This window comes from Antechinus flavipes, chromosome 1, assembly GCF_016432865.1.
Source record: "Antechinus flavipes isolate AdamAnt ecotype Samford, QLD, Australia chromosome 1, AdamAnt_v2, whole genome shotgun sequence".
Lineage (NCBI taxonomy): Eukaryota > Metazoa > Chordata > Mammalia > Dasyuromorphia > Dasyuridae > Antechinus > Antechinus flavipes.
In genome coordinates this window covers 262846884-262864260 of record NC_067398.1, presented here as the reverse complement: position 1 = coordinate 262864260, position 17377 = coordinate 262846884, and the positions used below count along the sequence as shown (strand labels likewise).

The 17377-nt window shown below is 35.0% G+C and overlaps 1 protein-coding gene across 1 annotated transcript in view; it reads left to right on the top strand.

Moving 5' to 3' along the window:
- The window catches only part of LOC127564608 (phospholipid-transporting ATPase ABCA3-like), a 152823-nt gene that overhangs the window by 123040 nt on the left and 12406 nt on the right, over nucleotides 1-17377 (top strand). Inside the window, exons 22-25 of the mRNA XM_052001283.1 lie at nucleotides 1396-1551; nucleotides 4820-5004; nucleotides 15550-15684; nucleotides 15964-16158. Coding sequence (XP_051857243.1) covers nucleotides 1396-1551; nucleotides 4820-5004; nucleotides 15550-15684; nucleotides 15964-16158 — 671 coding nt within the window. The remainder of the gene's footprint in view (nucleotides 1-1395; nucleotides 1552-4819; nucleotides 5005-15549; nucleotides 15685-15963; nucleotides 16159-17377) is intronic.

Below are 17377 nucleotides of genomic sequence, written 5' to 3'. Positions count from 1 at the left end.
GTGAGCAAGGAGAGCAAAAATAACTGAAATCCATTTCGGGAATGGAAAATGGTCCTATTTATTAATATAGGGTCCTATATATTAATATAGGATGAACAAAGAAGAATTGTAATGTAATTTTAAAAATAGAGGTTCAAATCAAGCCATTGAGAAAAAAGTGCTCTTAGATGAAGGAAAAAAAGTTTTCAATTGTACTGTGCTATATCTTTTTAATTTAATTTCTAATCTATGGATAAAACATTTCTGTAACAGTACAATAAAAAATGATTGTACATGAAACTGCAAATCTACTATGTGCAATTTGCTGATCCTTTCAAATATACAACAAAATTATCATGTAAATGTTTTTCTTTTCTTTCTTCACTACCCCATTCCAACTATCATTAGATACAAATAGGGGTGTGTGTGTGTGTGTGTGTGTGTGTGTGTGTGTGTGTGTGTGTGATAATTATTTATATATATAGTCTTATTTATAATAAGACAAACTAGCTTATTTGCTCAAAGTTGTAATTAAAATAGTATTGTTATTACTGTATTCAGTGTTCTGGTTCTGTTCATTTTACTCTTCTTTATTTCATGAAAATCTTTTCTGGTTTTCTAAAATTATTGAGATCCTCATTTCTTATAGCACAATAGTATTCCATCACAATCACATAAATACATATTAATTTATAAACCAAAAAAAGAGCCAATAAAGATGGAATTGGCATATCTCTTTATGCCTAAATGTATACTTATGTATATACAAAATCACTAAAGTTAGTAGTCATAAGAATAAACAAAAATGCTCTTATCCTTTAAGAGGTTGTTTGCTTGCATTTTGTTTTCTTTCTCAGTTTTTTCTTCCTTCTTGATCTGATTTTTCTTGTGCAGCAAGATAACTGTATAAATATGTATACATATATTGGATTTAACATATTTAATATGTATTGGACTACCTGCCAGCTAGGGGAGGGTGTGAGGGGAAGGAAGGGAAAATTTGGAACAAAAGGTTTTGCAAGGGTCAATGCTGAAAAATTACCCATGCATATGTTTTGTAAATAAAAAAAACTTTAATTTTTAAAAATCTTGAAAAAAAAATTTTACATTCCCTACATTCTCTGTAGAAAATTTGCTTCCTTTCCTGACTCTTGAGTCAAAATGGAAATTAGATAATTGGTTCAGGTGGGCTTTCTCATCATAGAATGAACAGTTATAACCTAAAAATATTCACCATACCCAAAGGCAAGTAGACTATGCCATGATATATGTAAAAGCAGCTCTCAAGAAAGCGATATATTGCTAAGTGGTATTTTTCAAGTATCACATATAATTTAGGAATTCCATAAGCCTAATGTGAGTGTCTTGGGGAGTCATGTTTCTTGAAATATGTAACTTATAACTTTTTCATCACAGTGGTGGTAATGGCGAATTCCTCCATTAAAACCTTGGATAATTTATTTCTGATATTTCCCAATCACAACCTGGGGCAGTCTATCAGTGGATTTTATGAAAACTATAAAGCCCAGAAATATTGTACTTCTGTTGCTTCTAAAGACTGTGAAGAGAAAGGTGAGTATCCAGGCTCAAGTTACAGTTCCTTCTCTCCAGCCTTCCATGTTTAAAAACTGAAGGAGAAAAGATGATGTGTCATTAAGACCACTGTCAGTACAAAAGTTTCCTCGGCATGGGGACTCTCTGTGAAAACCTCCAAGATCTATAGAAAGTTAGTTCATTGAATTATTTCTGGATACTGGTGAACAGTCTTAACTTTTGACAGAAAACAAGCAGTCAATTCTGTGTCAAAGGTAGTTTATGGCCTTTTTAATCCATTAAAAATATTCAAGATTGTGATGCATAAGCTGAATAATTTTAGAATAGAAAAAGAATAAGAATAATGGGCCATTAAGCTAGCCAAGGATTAGCTGATGGTTTAATTCATGTTCTTTCTGATTAATGAAAGTTCCAACTTTAAAGTTTCTGTTAGTGACACTGACAAAATGATAGTTTTAAAAAAAAATCAGATATACAGCTTGAAGTGACTGAAACCTTAAAACAGAAGAATTTAAAGTAGTCTGAAATAAATTGGACTAATTCTAAAATTTCTTTAAAGTTGGAGAAAGGGACAAAAATTTCTTCATCTCACACAGAAACCCGGTAAAAATCTTTGATTCATAGACATTGAGATTCGTCTATGAAAATTGTAAACCTCCACAATGTGGCCTCTTGGTTATTTTTTGTTAAAGCAGTAAAATCATTTATATATTCAAGTAACTATTTCATGGAAAGGGGAAGAGAGTAGAGTGAGAAAACATAGACTTAATGAATTATGTGTATGCCCAGCTATCCTAACCTAAAATATTTCCTTGTATGTTTTCTATTCATTTATTGAAAATTATTATTATAGCAGGTCATGAGTGGCAACAAAATAGGTAAACCAGAATAGTCTTATCACTAATGCAATTATGTAGGGACAACTTAGAAGCAACATGGTATAGCGGATAGGATGATAGAATTGAAATCCAGAAGACCTGATTTCAAATTCCTTTTCAGAAATTTAATAGTTATGTCTCTTTTAGCAAGTCATTTAACATCTCAGTTTCCTCATCTATAAAATGAGATTTTTAAGATATATTCTATCTCTAAAGCTATGATTCTGTAATTCAGTTATGAACATTAAGGGATCGGTCTGTATTAGGGACAAGTACATAAATGCCATAAATCCAGGTCAAAGACCAATTGATTAGCGAAAGAAAAGGGAAACAAGTAGGCATAATGATTCTAAGTAATAGGCAGGTAATGAATTAAGCATGTACTTATTAAGTACCTATAGTATTCCAGACACTGTGATAGATGCTGGGGATATAGCTTATATACTAATACATATACTATGTGTTAAATACTATATAAAATGCAATATAGGTTAATTTTGAGAGAAAGTGGCACTAAGAACTAGTAAATCAAGAAAGACTTTATATAAAATGAAGAGTTTGAGCTAAGTTTAGAAAGAAAAAAGGGATTTTAAGAAGGAATGCATTCTAAACATGAAGTCTAGCCAAAGCTAGAATTGTAAAAGCCCATACAAGAAACCGCAAGAAGGGCTCTTTGGTTAGACTCTAGAGTTCAGAAAAGACTAGTCATTGTGGTAAAAGCAATGAGAGAAGTATCAGATCAAGAAATGATCACTATAGTCTGGATGCCTTTGGAGCACCAAAAACATGGATCCAGGCACAGAGACTGACTAATCAAGGTCAGAAACCCTGACTTGAAGAGGCCTGAGAAAGAAGCAAAAAACCTGAGATAAAAATGAACTGGGGGTTCAGAGGCATCAAGAAGAATATCATTAAGTTAAACAAGGAGTTCTAGCAGTAGTGTTATGACCCCAGAGAACATTTGGCTTCTGTTGCTTCTTTATGCTACCTACTTAATGAAGGTGGCTAATAGCTATCAGATGCATGTGATTACTCAGAAATGCCAACTGTTTTGCATTTTGAGGGAAGCAAAGGCTAACCTACCTAGAAAGTTATAAGAATTATTAAGAAATTTATCTTCACTCTACCCCAAACAGTGGCATTCTATTCCCTTACTTCAATTAACCAGCAAATGTATGTAAATATGGAGATACTTACATATATCTAAAATGTCTTAAATTATATTCTAATACAGAGATGTCAGGCAGCTGGCAGCAATACTACTGTTGCCCAAGCCAGATTATAATTGGGAAATATTTAGCAAAATAAGTAGACATACCATAAAATATATGTAACATTACTTTTTAAAAACTAAGTTAATATGTGACCTACAGAGATCTTTATGTACAGTTTAGTGGCCCTTTTCTACTTTAATAGTACTATTCTCTCTCACACAGACCCCCAAAGGCTCTTCTCCCTTTCAAAGCTTTTCACTCTTTTCGTAAGCTGTGTCTTAACAATTTTTTTTTCCTTACCTGATCCTTGAACAGACTTGGAAATTATATAAATGGTGCCTTGTCATTTTTCTCATACGAAAGAGTGAATATATAATCACATATCTCAGTCTTTTTATAACTATTTTATGGGACTTAGAGGTTTCCACAGAAGACAAAGTCAGTGAGACAGCAGCTTTATCTTGTACATTTTAACTCTCATAATGGAAGGCATAAGGCCTAACTTGATAGCTAGGGAGCCAAGGGAAGTTGGGGCAAGCATCACAGACATTAGAAAGGAATTAACTTTCTCTCTAAAGGAACAGGATCTATCTATAACTCAGCCAGAAACCCCAGATATTAACTATTAAGATCCAGGATTTTTCTTCCTTTGAAAAAAAAAATTGTGTAACTGTATCTGTGTGCAGTAAGAAAGATATATGAGGATTAAGTTTACATACCATTAGAGAAAACTGTCAATATTGATAACTCATAATGTAATCAAAGAGAAAAACTGAAAATTAGATTTGAATATGTAAAATTATATCAATTACATTAACTTAATCGTTTACTTTAGTCTTATAAATATATAATACCATAGCAAAAAAAATTATCAAAATTCACATTTATGTTGCATTTTAAAATTTGTACCAACATAGAATAAAAATACATATCCACTTTCCAAGACTAGCACATTTACCACTCTGTCATACTATCATTTTATTAAATGTATTCTTGACATTTTTTCCTTTCTTAGATTATTATGCTAAATACTATCTAACCTTCTTCATTTTATACAGCTCTTATTACAGGATCATTATAACTTTTAAAAATTAAAGGAAACATTTGTGATAAGAGAAGCTCTCCAAATAGTAGATAAAGAAGAAAGAAATCAGATCATCCTGTAATGAATATATCTTTTTCTGTTATCCTCAGGTATTGAATATGAGAAGAATATTTATTCATGGGAAGGTCATGGTATTGGAAAATATATTGCCTCAATGGCTATATCAGGCTTCATTTTCCTTCTCATACTTTTTCTTCTGGAGAGCCTACTCTGGAAATTGAGAAATACATTGAGCCGCTGTATATTTTTTCGATTCTATACAAAGTGGCATAAGGTAAATGACTAAGCATTTGATTTAGCAACGTAACATTTTCTGTAAGACTTCTCATAGAACATGGAATTTTTTGCTCCCATTATACTGGCTCCTGTATGGTATGCATTAACTGCTATCAAGTGGAAGAAAAGATCTATACATATCCTAGCAATTCAGGGTTTCTGTAAGTAATCAAAATATAACTATGAAACTTTATAGTATCATAAAATCATTTCTTTAGAGCAGAGCAGGGACCTTAGCAACTACTTAGTCCATCATTTTTCAGATGAAGGTATTGAGATAAAATAAGTAGCCAAGATGAGAATTGAACCTAGGTCCTCTAATTCCAAATCCATTGACCTTTCTGCCATATCATACTACTTCTGAAACATACAAAAAATCTTTTTTCCATTTACATCCAACATTTTTATGCTTCAAAACAGACATGATACTTATAACAAATAATATTCACAATTTGAAATAAAATGTATATAAATTAATTTGATAATTTTCTATCATTTAACTCTCATTCTCTAGATTAGTTTCTTTGGCTTTATTCTAGTTTGTGGATTTGTTAAATGACTTTTGCCTTATATAACTCTATAAACATCTGAATTTTTGTGTCATAGTAATACAACATCTAATGTTCTATTTTTTGGTGGGGGAGAGAAGCGTGGGAGAGAGGAAGAATATGAGAAGAATGACTTTAAACTTCTACTGCTCAGCTTTTTACTTCCATGATCCATGATGTGATCATTATGGGTACTCCCTCCTTTAATACAATCATAGCCTTTCTCTATCTTGCTAGATGGCCTTTGTTTCTATGACTGACAGATTTCATTTCCTGGTAAAGAACTTTATGAGCCTCTACAAATTTACCTCAACTGGTCACTGTATCTGGGTACTGCTGTTCAGGCTACATTAATGATAACAAATTGTTCATTGTTATAAGTAAATGATAAATGCCACAGATACGTTTAGGGGTTTCAGTAAGTAATAAACTAAAAGGAAACATAGGCTTCCAAGGGGAAAACAGAAATCAGAAAAAGAGTAATAGTTCAATAGAATCTGGAAACTGGAAAATACCTGCTGCTCAGGTATGTGACTAGAAGTAAGACTTTATTTGGATTGGGGACAGAAATAAGGGAACCAGGAAGATCTTCTGCTCAAGGATAGTTCCTCCTGGATTATAAATAGAAACCAAGAAGTTGTAAAACAATAATGCAGATTTCTTAGAGATCCAAGATGATAGTATAATGGACCATTATGGTATAAACCTAGCATGGGAAAGTAAGAGGGACAAATGACTGGGCAAAAAGTATTTAGAAACTAATAAATTCTAAGTGCCTATTAGTTAATGTGGGAAATATGGAGAAATAAACAAAAACCTTAGTACCAGTCCTTGAAGAACAGCCATTGTAACCTAACAGAGCTTGAGATAATCTTTTGGAAGAAGATTATTTAAAAAATTCTTTCATAGCACTTTAAGGCTTAAAAAGCACTTTCGTGACAACCTTATCAAGTAGATAGTAAAGTTTTACAGGTGAAGAAACTGAGACTCGGAAGAAGTTAATATATTCAGGAACAAACAACCATCTCTCCCTAAGCTTATGGCTAGCACTCCTTCCACATGAAACAATAAAAAGCAAGTCAGTAATTAAGTATTAATTAAGTATCTGTGTGGTACAGAATATAAGTACAATTGAGTGAAAGGGTACTTCAGTGAGGGCTCCAGATACAAAGGATCTAAGAGAAACATATCCTATTAAAAAATGATCTCAGTGTATAATTTTATGTACTTGTAAATTGTCTGTATATGCTTTAGATCTTCATTGTATACTCCTGCTTATAGCTTTGAGCTCAGAATCTTTATTGATTCAATGTCTTGCATCAAAATGCCATTCCAGAAAAGCAAACATGAATCATGTTTGATATAGAAGGAAGTGGGCTAAGAGAAGAGATGCTCCTGGTCTATAGTCCCCCAAGAAGGAAAAAAATAGAAGATATCACAGAAGACTTGACCTTCTCCATTTTGACCAACATAATCATTCATTTGCATGCACTTTACTATTTTCTTTTATTACCCATCATTCCCTGAATTCCACAAGGCATATGATATAACAGTAGAGCCTGTAAAACCAAATCACTTTTTAATCAGTGTTTATTAATTCATTTAAACATATTCATCCATGATCTGAGCAAGATACCTTCCTTTTGAGACCCATTCTAAATTATGGAAGTCACTGGGGCTCTAGGGCCATGCCCAGTAAAGAAGATTTTTTTTTTTTTCAGATTCCTTCTACTTCAGTTTAGCGCACTCTGAGCTCCCAGTCATTTTATTATTTTTATTTTTTTAATAGTTTTTTAAATTTTTTTTTAAATTTTATTTTATTTAATAATAACTTTGTATTGACAGAATACATGCCAGGGTAATTTTTTACAACATTATCCCTTGCACTCGCTTATGTTTCGTTTTTTCCCCTCCCTCCCTCCACCCCCCCCCAAGATGGCAAGCAGTCCTATATATGTTAAATATGTTGCAGTATATCCTAGATATAATACATATTTGCAGAACCAAATAGTTCTCCTGTTGCACAGGGAGAATTGGATTCAGAAGGTAAAAATAACTCGGGAAGAAAATCAAAAATGCAAATAGTTCACATTCGTTTCCCAGTGTTCCTTCTTTGGGTGTAGCTGTTTCTGTCCATCATTTATCCATTGAAACTCAGTTAGGTCTCTTTGTCATAGAAATCCACTTCCATCAGAATACATCCTCATACAATATCGTTGTCGAAGTGTATAATGATCTCCTGGTTCTGCTCATCTCACTTAGCATCAGTCCATGTAGGTCTCTCCAAGCCTCTCTGTATTCATCCTGTTGGTCATTTCTGACAGAACAATAATATTCCATAACATTCATATACCACAATTTACCCAGCCATTCTCCAATTGATGGGCATCCATTCATTTTCCAGTTTCTAGCCACTACAAACAGGGCTGCTACAAACATTTTGGCACATACAGGTCCCTTTCCTTTTTTTAGTATCTCTTTGGGGTATAAGCCCAATAGAAACACTGCTGGATCAAAGGGTATGCACAGTTTGATAACTTTTTGGGCATAATTCCAGATTGCTCTCCAGAATGGTTGGATTCATTCACAACTCCACCAACAATGCATCAGTGTCCCCGTTTTCCCGCATCCCCTCCAACATTCATCATTATTTTTTCCTGTCATCTTAGCCAATCTGACAGGTGTGTAGTGATATCTCAGAGTTGTCTTAATTTGCATTTCTCTGATCAATAGTGATTTGGAACACTCTTTCATGTGAGTGGTAATAGTTTCAATTTCATCATCTGAAAATTGTCTGTTCATATCCTTTGACCATTTATCAATTGGAGAATGGCTTGATTTTTTATAAATTTGAGTCAGTTCTCTATATATTTTGGAAATGAGGCCTTTATCAGAACCTTTAATTGTAAAGATGTTTTCCCAGTTTGTTGCTTCCCTACTAATCTTATTTGCATTCGTTCTGTTTGTACAAAGCCTTTTTAATTTGATATAATCAAAATTTTCTATTTTGTGATCAGTAATGGTCTCTAGTTCATCTTTGGTCACAAATTTCTTTCTCCTCCACAAGTCTGAGAGATTTATCCTATGTTCCTCTCATTTATTTATAATCTCATTCTTTATGCCTAGATCATGGATCCATTTTGATCTTATCTTGGTATATGGTGTTAAGTATGGGTCCTTGCCTAATTTCTGCCATACTAATTTCCAGTTATCCCAGCAGTTTTTATCAAATAATGAAATCTCATCCCAAAAGTTAGAATCTTTGGGTTTGTCAAACACTAGATTGCTATAGTTGACTATTCTGTCTTGTGAACCTAACCTTTTCCACTGATCAACTAATCTATTTCTTAGCCAATACCAAATGGTTTTGGTGACTGCTGCTTTATAATATAATTTTAGATCAGGTACAGCTAGGCCACCTTCATTTGATTTTTTTTTTCATTAATTTCCTTGAGATTCTCGACTTTTTATTGTTCCATATGAATTTTGTTGTTATTTTTTCTAGATCATTAAAATATTTTCTTGGAAGTCTGATTGGTATAGCACTAAATAAATAGATTAGTTTAGGGAGTATTGTCATCTTTATTATATTCGCTCGGCCGATCCAAGAGCACTTAATATTTTTCCAATTATTTAAGTCTGACTTTATTTGTGTGGAGACTTTTTTGTAATTTTGCTCAAATAATTCCTGACTTTCCTTTGGTAGATAGATTCCCAAATATTTTATGCTATCAACAGTTATTTTGAATGGAATTTCTCTTTGTATCTCTTGCTCTTGGATTTTGTTGGTGGTGTATAAAAATGCTGAGGATTTATGGGGATTTATTTTGTATCCTGCTACTTTGCTAAAATTGTGAATTATTTCTAATAGCTTTTTAGTAGAATCTCTGGGGTTCTCTAGGTATACCATCATATCATCTGCAAAGAGTGATAGTTTGGTTTCCTCATTGCCTACTCTAATTCCTTTAATCTCTTTCTCGACTCTTATTGCAGAGGCTAGTGTTTCTAATACAATATTGAATAATAATGGTGATAGTGGGCAACCTTGCTTCACTCCAGATCTTACTGGGAAAGGTTCCAGTTTTTCCCCATTGCATATGATGCTTACTGAAGGTTTTAAATATATGCTCCTGACTATTTTAAGGAAAAGTCCTTTTATTCCTATGCTCTCAAGTGTTTTTATTAGGAATGGCTGTTGGATTTTATCAAATGCTTTTTCTGCATCTATTGAGATGATCATATGGTTTTTGTTTGGTTGGTTATTGATATAGTCAATTATGTTAATAGTTTTCCTAATATTGAACCAGCCCTGCATTCCTGGTATAAATCCTACTTGGTCATAGTGTTGGTCATAGTGGTCATATTATCCTGGGGATGATTTTCTGTAATCTTTTTGCTAATATTTTATTTAAGATTTTAGCATCAATATTCATTAGGGAGATTGGTCTATAATTTTCTTTCTCTGTTTTCAGCCTACCTGGTTTAGGTATCAGTACCATGTCTGTGTCATAAAAGGAGTTTGGTAGGACTCCTTCAATCCCTACTTTTTCAAATAGTTTATTTAGCATTGGAGTTAATTGATCTTTAATTATTTTTATTTTTAAAAAATTATTAGTGTTCCTTCAATTTCCTATAAAGTTTCCTTTTTTAGCAAAGAATAGGTATTCTTGGGCCAAAGCAACATGAACCCAGTTTCCAGATCTGGAGCCCAAAATCTATTTTGAACCTCAGATCTAAAGGTGGGGAATCTTCCTTAAAGCTCTTTTATGAGTTTTCCATTATCAACAGTATCAAAAACAAGTAATTATAAAGCTCTTATTATAGGCAAGATATATTAAGTATTTGGATACATTAAAAGGCAAAAACATAATCTCTGCCTCCAAGGAAGTCAATCCTAATGGGGGAAACAATATGCAAACAACTATTGTAAAAATGTTGGAGGGACGTGGGAAAAATGAGGCAGGCAGCAGAATTTAATGGAATTTGAGCTGAGTCTTGAAGGAAGCCAGAGAAGCTAAAAGGAGGAGGGATAGCATTCAAAGCATGAAGAGGAGAATAGTCAGCAAAAAGATATGGAGCCAGGAGATGAGTATTGTGGGTGAGGACTAAGAATGCCAGTGCTGTTGGACAAGAAAAAGAGCAAACTATAAGAACATTGAAAATGTATTAAGGGCCCAAAGACTTTAAAAGTCAAACAGGTCAGGCAGCTAGATGGTACAATGGACAATCCACTGGTCTTGGAGTCAGTAGGATCTGAGTTCTAATCTGGCCTCAGACACTTAAAAGTTACTAGCTATGTGACCCTGGGTAAGTCACTTAACCCTTATTATCTCAAAAAAAAAAAATCCAAAAGCCAAACAGGATTTTATATTTGATTCTAGAGGTAAGAGCCACTGAAATTTATTGAGTAGGGAGGATGTGCTTTTTCCCAAAGGAAGATCTTTATTGGCAACTGGATGCAAGATAAGACTTGAGGGAGTAAGGACATAAAGAGCGCTATTTTATTAGTCCAGTCATGAGGCAATTAGAAGAGAAAATAGTGCTAAGTAAAAGATAAAGCTTTCTGAGATGATTGCAGGACATCTAGATCAAGGTGCCTTTGATGGCAGCTAGTGATAGAAGATGGAAGGTAAAGGGAGCCTAGATAAATAGATATGAGAATCATCAGCATGGAGATGATTATTGAATAATAAGGTGGTGATGAGCTAGGTTATATAGAGGAAGAGAAGCCCCAGAACGGACCCTGGAAGGACAAGGAGGGACATAGGTGGCCAGCAGCCAATCCAGCTTCCTGCCTCTGCCCTCAGAACCAATTACCTTCATTGTTCCACAGGCAGTAGCAGTTCACTTGTTGCAAACATGGGTACCCACCCTGCACCCGATTTATACCCTCTCTCCGGGATTTTCTGGGACCGGCGAAAGAGTTCACCTGGCCCCTCCAGAATTGCCACCTCTCTCTCCATCTTCTGTCAGTTAAACACTCTTTTTAAGTTTTAGAGACAGTTCTCCCTCCAAGTTCACTTCCTACCTGTAGGCCCACTGGCTGGGATGGGGGGGAAGAAAGGGGTAAGAGGCACGACAAATGGTAGGGTGTGTCTACATCACAGGGCTCTTCCACCAACCCCACCCCAGCAGCAGCCTCTTTCTGGATCTCTACAGCAGCAGTACAAGCTGGTCTGGGTTTGGGAACTCTCTTGAACAGCTAGGTGGAGCAGTGGATAGGGAGCTGAGCCTGAAGTCAGGGAACTGCAAGTTCAAATGTAACCTCAGACATGTAGTTAACTATATGACTTTGGGCAAGTCATTTAATTTCTATTTACCTTTGTTTTCGCATCTAAATATAATGTGGAAAATCACTCCACTGTCTCTGCCAAGAAAATCCAAATAGGGTTAGGAAGAGTTGGACTGAAAAACCACTGAACAAGATAGGGAAGGAATTGGAGGTTATGATTTAGGTGGATTTCTCAAGAAATGAGAGAGATATGCAGTGATAATTAGCAGGGGTGGTTTGATCAGATGAGGGTTTTTTAATGATGGGACAGACATGGTAGACATTTGTAGGTAGCAGAGAAGCTGGCAATAGATATAGAGCTGGGCAGGGAGATTAAAAAGGGGAAACTACTGTTGCTGTTGTCTATCCTTCATTCTCAAGAGGAGCATGACATCAGGGAAGTAATGCTATGACATATAAGTGAAGTGGACTTAAGTGAAGGAGGGCTAGGCAAGGTTACCTGCCTCACTTTCCGCTACAGAGCTATCTGGGTCCAGTGGCAAAATCAAGACGGTTAGAGATGGCCCTGGATGCAATGGAAGACCTTGGCGTTTTTAAGCGAGGGTCTTCAACAAGTTTCAGATTGACTAAGGCAGCACCCATTCAGTGATTAAGGCTAGGAAGCAAAGATTCTCCTCTTTTACCTAGTCAAAAAAAAAAAAAAAATCTAAGTCAATCAGTCTGGGAGGGGAAGACCCTCAAAATTTCTGACCAGAGCAGCAATGATTATTTTTACATTCAATCTGAGTCAATCAGGACCCAAACTGAGACCAAATGGGGACATTGGTTGGTGGCCAATCAATGAGTAGTTTTGGTTTAAGGCATAGTCCTTAAGAAAGACAAGATGGATTGATGTCCAGGATGCATGTAGAAGAGTTTGCTTTAGGAGAGGAGAGTTATCTTTCTCTGTGAGAGAGGAATGAAGGGAAAAAATGGCAAAAGACAACTAAGTGATGTGAGAAAGAGAGAAGAGAGAGCTCTCAACAAATGGCCTCAAATTTTTTTTTTAATTAAAGCTTTTTATTTACAAAGCATATGCATGGGTAATTTTTCCAACATTGACCATTGCAAAATCTTTTGTTCCAAATTTTCCCCTCCTTCCCCTCACCTCCTCCCCTAGATGGCAGGTAGTCCAATACATGTTAAATATGTTAAATCCAATATATATATATATATATACATATACATACACAGATATAGATATATTTATACAATTATCTTGCTGTGCAAGAAAAATCAGATCAAGAAGGAAGAAAAAGAAAAACTGAGAAAGAAAAAAAATACAAGCAAATAACAAGAGAGAGTGAGAATGTTATATTGTATTTCACACTCTTTTCCCACTATTCTCTTTCTTTGCGTAGATGGCTCTCTTCATCACTGCACAAATGGAGCTGATTTGAATCATCTCATTGTTGAAGAGAGCCATGTCCATCAGAATTGATTGTCGTATAGTCTTGTTGTTGCCGTGTATAATGATCTCCTGATTCTGATCATTTCACTTAGCATTAGTTCATGTAGGTCTCTCCAAGCCTCTCTGAAATCATCCTGTCGGTCATTTCTTACAGAACAATAATATTCCATAACATTCATATACCATAACTTATTCAGCCATTCTCCAATTTATGAGCATCCATTCAGTTTCCAGTTTCTTGCCACTACAAAGAGGGCTGCCACAAACATTTCTGCACATGTAGGTCCCTCTCCCTCCTTTAAGATTTCTTTGGGATATAAGCCCAGTAGTAACACTGCTGGATCAAAGGGTATGCACAGTTTGATAACTTTTTGAGCATAGTTCCAAATCACTCTCCATAATGGTTGGATGTATGCACAATTCCACCAACAATGTATCAGTGTCCCAGTTTTCCCATATCCCCTTCAACATTCATCATATTTTTTTTCCTGTCATCTTAGCCAATCTGACAGGTGTGTAATAGTATCTCAGAGTTGTCTTAATTTGCATTTCTCTGATCAGTAGTGATTTGGAGCATTTTTTCATGTGGCTACAAATAGTTTCAATTTCTTCATCTGAAAATTGTTCATATCCTTTGACCACTTATCAATTGGAGGATAGCTTGAACCTACTATAAATTTGAGTCAATTCTCTATTTTAGAAGTGGGCCTCAATTTTTTCAGTGAAGTCATGAGGCAAGATTCTCTTAAGAAGGGAAAGGAACATGTACTATAGAAACTTAAGAAAGTATGAAAAGATTTAGAATAGTTTTCCGGGTCACAAGATAATGAATTGATTAGGTAGCAATACGTTGTATTGCTACAGTGAAGACCCAGTTGAGATTATGTAGCATAAATATGTAATGTTTCCAGTCAGAATGGCTTTATGATTTTTTCCTATACCATTTACTTGAATAGTAGCAAAGAGAGTGAATAGTGAGAATAATCCAAGATTGGATTTAGCAAGACATGATCAAGGGGGCGGAGTATTGAAGTACAAAAAATAGAGTACTTGAACTGAATCACTAAGGGATCAGAGTAGTCAAAGAAAGTATAGTTCTTTTTTTTTTTTTGACTTTTTTTTTAAATTTTATTTTATAATAACTTTTTATTGACAGAACCCATTCCAGGGTAATTTTTTTTACAACATTATCCCTTGCACTCCCTTCTGTTCCGATTTTTTCCCCTCCCTCCTTCCACCCCTTCCCCTAGATGGCAAACAGTCTTATATATGTTAAACAGGTTTCAGTATATCCTAGATACAATATATGTTTGCAGAACCGAACAGTTCTCTTGTTGCATAGAGAGAATTGGATTCAGAAGGTAAAAATAACCCGGGAAGAAAAACAAAAATACAAATAGTTTACATTCATTTCCCAGTGTTCTTTCTTTGGGTGTAGCTGCTTCTGTCCATCATTTATCAATTGAAACTGAGTTAGGTCTCTTTGTCAAAGAAATCCATTTCCATTGGAATACATCCTCATACAGTATCGTTGTTGAAATGTATAATGATCTCCTGGTTCTGCTCATTTCACTTAGCATCAGTTCATGTAAGTCTCTCCAAGCCTCTTTGTATTCATCCTGCTGGTCATTTCTTACAGAACAATAATATTCCATAACATTCATATACCACAATTTACCCAGCTATTCTCCATTTGATGGGCATCCATTCAATTTCCAATTTCTAGCTACTACAAACAGGGCTGCCACAAACATTTTGGCACATACAGGTCCCTTTCCCTTCTTTAGTATCTCTTTGGGGTATAAGCCCAGAAAGTATAGTTCTTGAAAATGTAAGAAAGAACTTAGAGAATAGACAGATTGGATCCAGGGTGAGAATAAACTGGAAAACAGAATAATAAAAGATTATGATCAGATACAGGAATTTTAGAGTTTAGAGACATGGAGGTAGAATGCTTATGAGTGATAGTATGGTTAAAAGTATGAACACCTCCATATGTCGAAAAAGTGGGTAGAAAAATAAGTAATGAGAAACTGAGTTAGAAAGTTTAAGGGGAGTATCAAGTTTCTAGGCATCAAATTCATTGAGGAAGGAAGGAGAGTATGCTGGTGGTCAATGTGTGTGGAAAAATAGGTTATGGGGAATAAGTAGATTGAGGAACTAAGAAGTTAAGGTGTTTGAAGGATTAGCAATCTATGTTAGCATCTTTGTATATGTCTCCCAGCCCTTTCCTACAACTGTTCCCCAACAGCTAACTTTGGCCAAGATGCCTAAAAGATATTCACATCTTCATTTTCTGTCTTTGGAATGTAGTCACAGACAATGAATGCAGCTTCACAGCCACCAGAGGATATTGATGTGGCCAATGAAAAGAAGAAAATTCGGGAGTATCCTTTAGAAACAATAAAAAGCATGGAGAGTCCTCTGATTCTTAGAGACCTCATGAAGGTAAAACTATTCAGTGTTTAAAGTTGTCCTGGGCTCTATTAAGTAGGAGATCAAAGATACATGCCAATGTAGATTTTTGAAACCTGCATCTGTAATTTTTTACATAGGGAACTAGCCTATTCAAAAAAAAAAAAAAAAAAAAAAAGGAAAAAAGAAAAAGAAAAAAAATTTTGTATGTACCTTTGAAAATGGAAATGTTTGTTATACACTAGTCTGTAGTTGCTGTCCTTGATTTGTAATTATTGTTTTTTCAGTGTTGTATTCTCTGGGTTTTCTCAGGTATATTATCGATGGATACCCATCCTGGCAGTGGACAGGATTTCTTTTGCCGTCATGAAAGGAGAATGCTTTGGGCTACTTGGTTTCAATGGAGCTGGAAAAACCACCACATTCAAAATGTTGACTGGGGATGAAACCATAACCAGTGGTGATGCATTTTTTGATGGCCTTAGCATCAGCAAAAATATTAAAACAGTAAGATACTATTACTAGGATCCAAAATAAAATGATTTGCTGAGTTTTATGGGATTGGAGACCAAACTGGCAGGTTTGGGTTCTTAGAAAGAAGCAGTTGGGCAAAGATATGTTAGTAAAATAAAAGTAACCTCTGAGTAGAATATATCTTACTGAGTCTCCTGGAGAAGGGGGAAAAAAGAATTGGAACCACTGAATTGTATTCCTTATGGAGAAATATCTTATGGAGCATAGGTAACAGACTTTATAGTGTAATGTTTGAAATTGAGACAGATGTAGTTGGTGAATTACTAATGTTGGTTATTGAAAAAAGTAGAAATAATTTTCAGTATACAGCTTGAGCTTAACCAATCAAAATGTCATATTTTAGGCCACCTGAGTTATCAACTCAGATGTAAATATATTTTGTAATGTAAACTCTCTGTGCCAGGATAGTGATCTCCCTATGTCTCCAAATTCTTTCCTGGAAAGACCATTCACCTCTTTTCCAGCTAACCAAATCTTATCTATACTGAAAATCAGATACAAGGGACCTAAGAGGCCATTTATCTAATTAAATATTTATTATATCGTTCCACAACAAATCCACTGTCTGCTTTACTGTTTCCCATTGACATCCCATTGTAATGTTCTCTTCTTTTCTATAATATGATCATTCTCTCTGGGAGCAGGTTTCATAGGGAGGTTTTCAGGAGGCAGCCTTAATTTCAGTTCAGAGTAATAATCACTCCAAATGCAGCCAGGGATTAAAATACAGTCCTTTATTGTCTCTTCAAAAATAGCCCGGTAAGCTTTCTTTGGTTCCAAGAGTTTTTGTTGCTAGTCCTTTGCTTCTGCCAGCTTCTGCCTCTAGCTCAACTCCGACTCCTGGCTTCTCAATCCCCTTAACTGACTGACTTCTGACTTTCAATCTCTTCAACTGAATCTTCACTGCCTTGTAGCTCTCAATATCTTCAACTGACTATCGCTGAGACTGAGAGCTTCTTATATAAGATCTCTTAAAGGTGTGAACCCAACGGTTGATGACTCCTCTGAGAGAGTGGGATTGTGGGAGATGTAAACTTTGTGAATCTCATACTGAATACTGACTTGTAAATATCCCAAACTTGTGAATGTGTGAGCTAATGTGTGAATTTTCAAAGGTGTAAACATAAACATTGTTTCTATCAATTCTATTGAGTTAACACCTTGTTTCAAGTTCTGGCTCATAACATCCCAT